Genomic DNA, 8088 nt, shown 5'->3' with positions numbered 1-8088 from the left:
CCTGGCAGGCCATAAAAGACCCTCTTTCTCCTCCAAGTTGCTAAATCTCTGGACTAACTATTCACATCTTCCTTAGTCTTTTACCAAATACTTTCAATAAAATTATTGAGGAAATAATCGGCATACTTCTCCAGCAAGAAAAGCTGGCTGGGTACATTATCTATTTCAAGATTACCTGCCTGAAGATTATTCCATTCACGTTTTGTATTAGCTGAGGAGTTCTCTTCCAAACCATGCCAAGGCACCTGACTAGCAATGCCTTCAGTCAGACACTCGTAACACCAACACAGTTATTTCTGGGCACACATTTTGCAGGCCATCATATTTTGTGGGTAAATTTCTAGCAATTATGGCCAAGTTTCAACTCCTGTTCCTCTCTGAACTTAATCCATTTGTCTCCTATGTATCTGTAAAGTAACATTCTCCAAACAGACGATTTTTTCAATATTGTGAAAATGTACTGCAGTTCAATTTATTGTGTATGATGGTTAGCAAGTATTAAGTTGATAGCTCCATCATACAGAAGTGAATACTGACCTGTTTCTATATTTTATAATATTATAAATACGAGCAGACACACAAGTGTGCATGTGCATCGTCTTGATATTCAGGCAACTACAGAAACAATTACTACTCTATATGAAAAGCATCAAAAAATTGCAATGTTATCTTGAAAACTAGATCTTCTAGCAGAAATTTTAATGATATGGGGAAATAAAAGAAAAGGATCCTAAATACTTCAGCAGTAAAACATTGCAGCGAGGAGAAATTACTGACCAGGAGTACTTTCTGCATTTCATTTAGCTTGCTGTGACAGCACCTCATTTCAATCTTACTGTTTTCCTAAAGTAAGTCACACTTTAAAAGCTATTAATGGTAAGATGCTATCCTTGAACATAAACTTTGCAGAAACTTGGATCACATGTTCCTTTCCCTTTGTCTTAAAGGAACATGCAACTCATAACTCAAAAGCATACAGCTCTAAGAATTTAAACCAAAGAAATCAGCATATAGCAAAACACGGGAAGCAGTAACATGGGAGAAGAGAGGGAGTAAAACAACAAAACAAAATGAGTATCTTTGACAAGCGTCCCACCTTCAAGTTGTAACAAGCCATTTCAGAGACTCCGAACCGCAGACAGGAATTCCTTTGATGGGATGTCCTGCAACTCTTAAAACCATGCCTCCACCAACAGAAAGCTGCAATCGCTCATATTTTTCTTTCGAAAATGGCCTTAACTGAAACAAGCTGAGTTTCCTGCTCTCACATTTTAGGAAGTGTTGAGCTGCATGAAGCTAATGAGATGAGACGAGCCAGACTACAAAACAATACATCGGATTCCTTTGAATCAGCCTCTGAAAAAGATCAAATCCTACTCCTGCTATCACCCACCAGCCCAGGGCGCTTTGTCTAACACGGATGTTTTGAAAGGTGCAAAGGTCAGTATTTTTAATGGAGTTCCTTCGAGGGAATAAACCAACAAGACTTGACAGAAACTCATCATCCTGCTTTTTGGCTATGGAACAAAGGGAGCAATGTCATACACAGAATTCAGCCTTTCTTTGGATCACTCCAGCTAATTGCTACTCACAGACACTAAACCAAAGAGTGACTTTATGGTGCTTTTAAGACCCAACTCTTCCTCATTTTTTGAAAGCATTCCTAGACCTCGCACAGCAGCAACGTTAAAGCTCCCTCATCAGTCTGGTTTATACAGGTTCTCATTTGTATCATCTATAAACCTGGTTCTCAGCTGTGGCAGTCCAGCCACTCCGGGCTGCTGTTCCAGAGCCAGCAGCAGTACTGGGCTTCTGTACAGACATTATGCAGCCGCACAGATGATTAATCAGTAATTTAATGCAGCAGATTTATCTTTCTCACTTCTGTTGCAGAGCTTTGTACTAGTTCAGCACAGTGTTTAAGAGTACTCTATCAAAAAAAAAAATGCTCTAAGCAGCAAGAACATCCCGATCCCTTTACCTTAAATGCAATGAGGTGGAGTAAGATGAAGATATTTGGAGCATGCAAGTCTTTTGCATGTAGCACGTACATGTCTTTTACATGTAGCAACATGTAAACTACAAGAGATCCTGAAATGGGGAGATACTCATTTCATGTTTAGACTAAATAAGCCTTAGTTTAGCACAAACTAAAAAAAAAAAAAAAAAAAAAAAAATCATTTGTGAAAACAGACCTAGCACAAGCACATGAGTAAGAGTTGGAGGCACCATAATGATGCATTTCTGTAGCCAATAACACATCTACTAGTTCTAGGCACACACCACATGTGAATTTCGGTGTTTGTGGTAAGGCTGTATCCCATTACCTACCTCCAAATAGACCAGCTACAGAAGAGGGCTCATTGCGGAAATGAGAAGCATTAGGGTAAGCTTGAGGACCACAAAAAGAATCTGATAAGACATGTTACACAAGAGAGAAAGCCAGGAAAGGAGAAGAGGGAGAGTTACAGAAAGAGAACCAAGATATTTTATCTTCTATTCAAAAATTTCATTTCAAGTTAGTCTATAAATCCACATACACTCTAATAACATCGAACCAATGGAATGAAATCAATACACAACAGACACACAGTAAGAAACAAGTTTACATTATCTATAACACAAAAGGGGAAAGCACAGTTTCAAAGTTACAGCTATATTAGGATAACTACTTTTATTTTTTTAAGCAAATGCCATGTTTTACACCCTTGGAAGAAATGAGTGTAAAAGCTTCAAGGCATTTTTCTTATACCTGAAGTATAAGGGTACAGCCCAATAGTGGATTCATATTTGGTTGCCACAAAGGGATTTAGTTCAGTAAATGGATTGTAATGATCTAAAGAACCAGAGAGAGTTATTTTAAACCCACATTCACATTATTGTAGCACCTTGTTGGTGCTGCGGCCAAAAACTACATTTATGTTTCACGTATCAGTCTGTTGGGAGGTGACAGTTTGGTTCTAGTTACGGCTCTGGAGAATGAGACACTGAAAGGGAATTCAAGGCATCAGTGTCATCCTTCTCCAGTGACTTCAGGGCCGCCACGTGGTGAGTTCTGCACAAACCAGCGAGTGCCACAAAAACCCACCAGGCTCCTGGTTCACAGCTCTGCGCTGCCCCAACTTTTTGTGTGACTGCAGAACAAGCTGGATAGAGGAAATGGAACCTGACTAAGTAATAATCCTACTTAAAAAAATAATAATTTGTATTTCAAATGATCACTCTGCCTTCACATGAACCATACACGTTTTATCGGAAGCACAGGCAAAACCGAGGGGCCAGATTTTGACAGGGCAGTACCAGCTTCAAGTAATTTGTACAGTGCTGCTTCAGCCAGCTAATCCTCCCCGGGGACTGGGGAGTTCACAGCAAGAGTCCTTGTGCTTGATCGTGCTTCTCTCCTCACTGACCAAAGTCAAGTGAGGAAACTAGTTACCTCAGGTGACAAAGTGTAGATGGTGTGACTGTAAAGAGATCCCTTTGCTTTAATCTCCGTTAAAAAGGATCAGTTATAACAAAGAGATCTTTGATATGTGAGTCTAGGGATCCTCCTGTGATCAGTTCTAGTGGGGTACAACATGCAAAAAGAAAGGCCTGTTGGTGCAGCACGACTGTCTTGAAACGTAGCTTTGCTTGAGAACAGAACTGACCTGTAATTAACTGATATTGTAATTAATGGATTGGTGGGACTCGATCTCCAGAGGTCCCTTCCAAGCCCTAACACTCTATGATATTTAGTTTATGAAAGCTAACTTGAAGAATAATCATATTACAATGTTAGAAATGTCAGAAGGATTTCTGAGATGACAGCTATGCCCAATGACCTTCAAAGCAATATTTCAGCAGTTTTAAGAAGGCGAGTCATTAGTTTACAGCCTAGGAGGGAAAGTTTCAGCAGACCATGCACCAGAACATGCATGGCTTTATCAGTTTTGTTAATGTCAACACAGCTGAGGGAAAAACACTCACTACCATAAAGATTTAATTAAGTTCCTATGTTTAAAAACAATAATTTCAACCTGAGGAATAAAAATAGTAATGGTTTCTTCTGATTCTCAAGTGTACATAGTATTTTACCTTAAAATTCCTAAGCATAAGAGACCTCAGGTAAAACAACGCTCAAACAAGTGTTTTAACCGTACCTAAGTTCCTTAGCACCAGGTAGAATTGCATCCAGGTAGCCAAGCAAGGATTTTAACACCATTATCAGGGCCCAATTACTAAATCGAGTTCTAACATCACACAAAATCAGCCCCAAATGACCAGCTTTTTGTTTCTGAAAGGCCCCACAAATATACTTCAGAAACTGAAACAATGGTTTTCTTTTTTTAGGAAATAGGAAATTAGTTTAAAATGGTACTTTACCAACAAACATTTCATGTGTGGGTGTCCTACTGGTGAAAGTAGATACATCAGAAGACACAGAGAGATGAGCAGCATCGTTAGTTTTTGTAAGAAAAGGGTTTAAGTTTGGAATGGCATCATCAACACTATCAACAGTAGCAGAAAAAGGATCTGTTCAATTCCAGAGAGCAAGAGAAAGAAGAAAAGGGAGATGGATTTAGTTACATGCTGCTTCCTAGGTACAGAAGAGTAAGAGTTAAGAAGAAGTATATATAGTTTTCTCCTGACATCTCTACACTTGGGACAGCCTAGCTAACTGCTTAATTTTCTGATTGTCCAGAATTAGCTGTTCTCTGCTAAAGAAAAATACTATAGATCACAGAATAATCACACATTTACTTTAAAAAAAACAAACCACAAAGACCATCATGATTTATAAAGCGTGCTTCACCCTGACTGTATTTTATACTGAAAATCAGTTTGTTATTCTTCTCTAAACACCATCACTTTCTTTCTATGCTCAGTTGTGTCCTGAACACTTGCAACAATTCTCTGGAGCAGAGGCTGCCTCTCAGCACAGCAGAACCCCAGGTGCTAAGCGAGAATTTGATGCAGAACCATCCTGAGGATGGCTTTACAAACCTGAACATGCAAAAACGATGGAGCTGTACTTCTTCCTCAAACTGAGTTCATGGATATTTGTTGTCACTCGGCATCATGAAGTTTTCAACAGTTTTGACTACACTGAGGTAGCACACAGGACAAAAGCATTCCCTTCCTACTTGGGGCATCAGGAGCAAGCAGCTCGGTGTGGATACGCAACTGGCTGCAAGCAAGGAAAATCTGCTCTGCTTTGATGGACAACAGCCAGCGAGCAGTGACAGGGAAAACGTTCTTTATTAAAAAACTGTCAGACCATACCGGGGAAATGAAGGAAACCTGGATCTATGTGAGCCACTCCCGGAGGCATACAGGAGAATTTCAAGGTTTGCTGAGCATGGATACAACTGCCAAGCTAAGATATACTCCTGTACTCCAGGATGCAGCAGATCAACGAGACAGGAAAGGCAGCTACAATACTTGCTGACTGCAGGGGCTGTGGTTTACCTGTCTAGCTTCAAAGCACACAAACTCCTGATGGAAAACTCAAGAACTCACTAACGAGATCAACAAGAGTTGCATCTAGCCCTGTTTGTTTCATCACGGTGCCTAGAACTGCAACTTAACTCTCCCAGGGAAAACCACTACAGAGAAACATCAGAATAATAATTATAGCAGAGGTTTCCTGAGCACTTCAGTTCTTGCCCTTTTTTTTTTTTTTTAATATCCAAAATTGGTTAGATTACAGATCTACCCATAGCTCTTTGAAATGCTACCATGACACATGCAGCAGCTTCAAAGTCGCAGTTACTTTCCCTCCCTGAATCCAATCTCCTGATTCTTAGCTATAGATCCCAACGCAGCTTGGTAACATATAGGTTTCAGTCACATGCAAGTCCTAAAGAAAATGAAGTTTTAAAACGGCATCATTCTTTGCAGGCTTAATATACACTTGGATTTCCTGCAAGCTGGAGAGATCTTATTCAGCAAGACTTGACTTCTCTCCCAAACTGCCTGGCTACTTCGCAAGAATGAGTGAAGGACCTTAAAAAGCATTTTTTAAAATCATTTAGTCAGCAAAATGACAGTGTCAAGCACTGAATAAAGGATCAGCAGAATAAGCTAATACAGTATTTGCAAAACCTAACAGCAAAACAAAAAATCAGTATTGTCTTATACACATTTTAGACAGTAATATTATCACCTAAGAACTTGGGGGACATGCCAATCGGCCAGTCACCTGAAAGCAAACCTGTGCTTTCAGACACTTCTTAAAAGTGCGAAGCTACAGAACAAACAGATCTGACAATAAAACAGGTCAGGCAATCCTTTAATCAGCTCCTGTTTGCTTTTTCTGTTGCTGCTTCCCATTCTTCCGATTCTATTGCTTCTCCTTGGAATTGGAAAAAACGCAAACAGATAGTGTGGAAAGAATCAGTTTGACTGGATACATTTGTTTTGCTTCTGAAGTTTAGGTACAAACTGATAACTGGTAAATACACCAGACAGCTGGCATGCTCTCCCAACAACCCCAATAAACAGCTCAGATAATAAAACAACATGAAAGAAGTTAATAAGGAACAAGTTTTAAACTACTTTTGTTTGGAACTACTGTCCACCAAAATATCTTTTTTCCCACACAGCAGGAAAATTACTACATACTGCTTTCTGTTCCTAAATCTCAAGGTTGCACGTGGAGTTTCAGGTGTTTTGACTAGTGAAACAATGTAATACAACCTCAGATTACCAAGATTTTCTCAGCAATGTAATTTAATTTGTTCTCAGACTCTTCACTCGTCCATCTCATTCTAATTCCAACCAGCGTGTTCCACCTTGTCCGCACCTCAAAACCTGCCAATGCTAGTGACAAAGGTAACTGAAAATTGGTTGAGTTTGGGTAATTTATGCCCATGTATATTCACATTTTAAAAACTGATCTCTCTCCTGACAGCAGTTTCCTCAGTGTTTCCAAAGCCCAATTTCATCCGTGGATACACACAGCACCTTCAGGCTATTGTTAGGTATTAATGATTTAGGTGCATTTAAAGGAGGAATTTGAATTTTGCAAACTTCTAACTTAAAAGTTATCCAACTAGAAGTATTCTGCCTGAGAGAAAGAAGACAAAAGCTTGTCAATGGTTTCTCCTACAGTTTAAAAATGTAAACTGAAACCACACAGCTACAGAACCCATTCTCTGGGAACTTTTAACCTCGTGAGCTTTAACATTTTTGGAAGCGCAGGACAGAAGGCAGCAGCCCATATATAATGCCCTCATAACAATTTATCTTTTTAATAAAAGGGCTGCTGCATAAACTTTTTTAACACTAACTGATTATAGTCCACTGCAACTTGCAGCTGGTTCAATATTCTTCTCAAATTCACCAAATACACCAAATACAAACATCATCACGTCAGAAAATTACCTAAGGGAGGGATGCCGGGCAGTGGTTAGAGCACAGGACTGGAAATAGCTCAGGTCCCATTCTTGGCTCTGCCACTGACTCGCCGTATGACTTCAGACAAGTCAGTTAATTGCTCAGATTTCCCCATCTGTAAAACGTGGAAAGCACTTCTTATCTACCTCACCTACGTGAAGTGAGTGTTCATGGCTGTAAAGTTGTAGAGATTTTTTTTTTTTAAAAGGTAAAAAATGGTGATGTCAGAATTTTAGCCTCAAATTTTAGCAGACAATCCAAAAATTTTCACAGTTAATTAAATCTTAGAAGTATTTAGAAATGTGTCAATAGTAAGCAGGTACACCAACAACTATTACTGAAGACTCTTAACACGAGTAACACAACATCGAACAAACACAGACTTTCAGGCTCAATTTTCAGGTTATTAAAAAAATACTAGATTGTGATGTGACCTTCGAGAGGAAGATAATTTTCGCCTTTGATCTCTCACCCATGAAACAAATAGGACGAGCTGAAACAGAAGATATTTTCCAGGAAGCAAACAAGACAAGCTGAAACAGCCTTCCCCCCTCTAAGCCTATTAAAATTTGTATGCATAACTCGATATGCTCCTCACTGCATCTTTCTCAGGAGATTCTGTGCTCAGCAGAACTAAAGAACATGTACATTACATTTATTTATTTCTGAAGCTACCACATATATTAGTATCACTTCCATCACTCAAAA

The 8088-nt window shown here is 39.2% G+C and overlaps 1 protein-coding gene across 4 annotated transcripts in view; it reads right to left on the bottom strand.

Moving 5' to 3' along the window:
- The window catches only part of PICALM (phosphatidylinositol binding clathrin assembly protein), a 37896-nt gene that overhangs the window by 14410 nt on the left and 15398 nt on the right, over window positions 1–8088 (bottom strand). For 2 of the 4 annotated variants that reach the window (XM_009876288.1, XM_009876286.1), the window contains exon 12: window positions 4366–4515. The exons of the other annotated variants lie outside the window; for them this stretch is intronic. In XM_009876288.1, coding sequence (XP_009874590.1) covers window positions 4366–4515 — 150 coding nt within the window. The remainder of the gene's footprint in view (window positions 1–4365; window positions 4516–8088) is intronic. 4 annotated transcript variants of the gene reach the window in all.

This window comes from Apaloderma vittatum, unplaced genomic scaffold, assembly GCF_000703405.1.
Source record: "Apaloderma vittatum isolate BGI_N311 unplaced genomic scaffold, ASM70340v1 scaffold4339, whole genome shotgun sequence".
Classification (NCBI taxonomy): Eukaryota; Metazoa; Chordata; class Aves; order Trogoniformes; family Trogonidae; genus Apaloderma; species Apaloderma vittatum.
The sequence above is the reverse complement of the archived record's forward strand: the minus strand, read 5'-3'. Positions and strand labels throughout refer to the sequence as shown.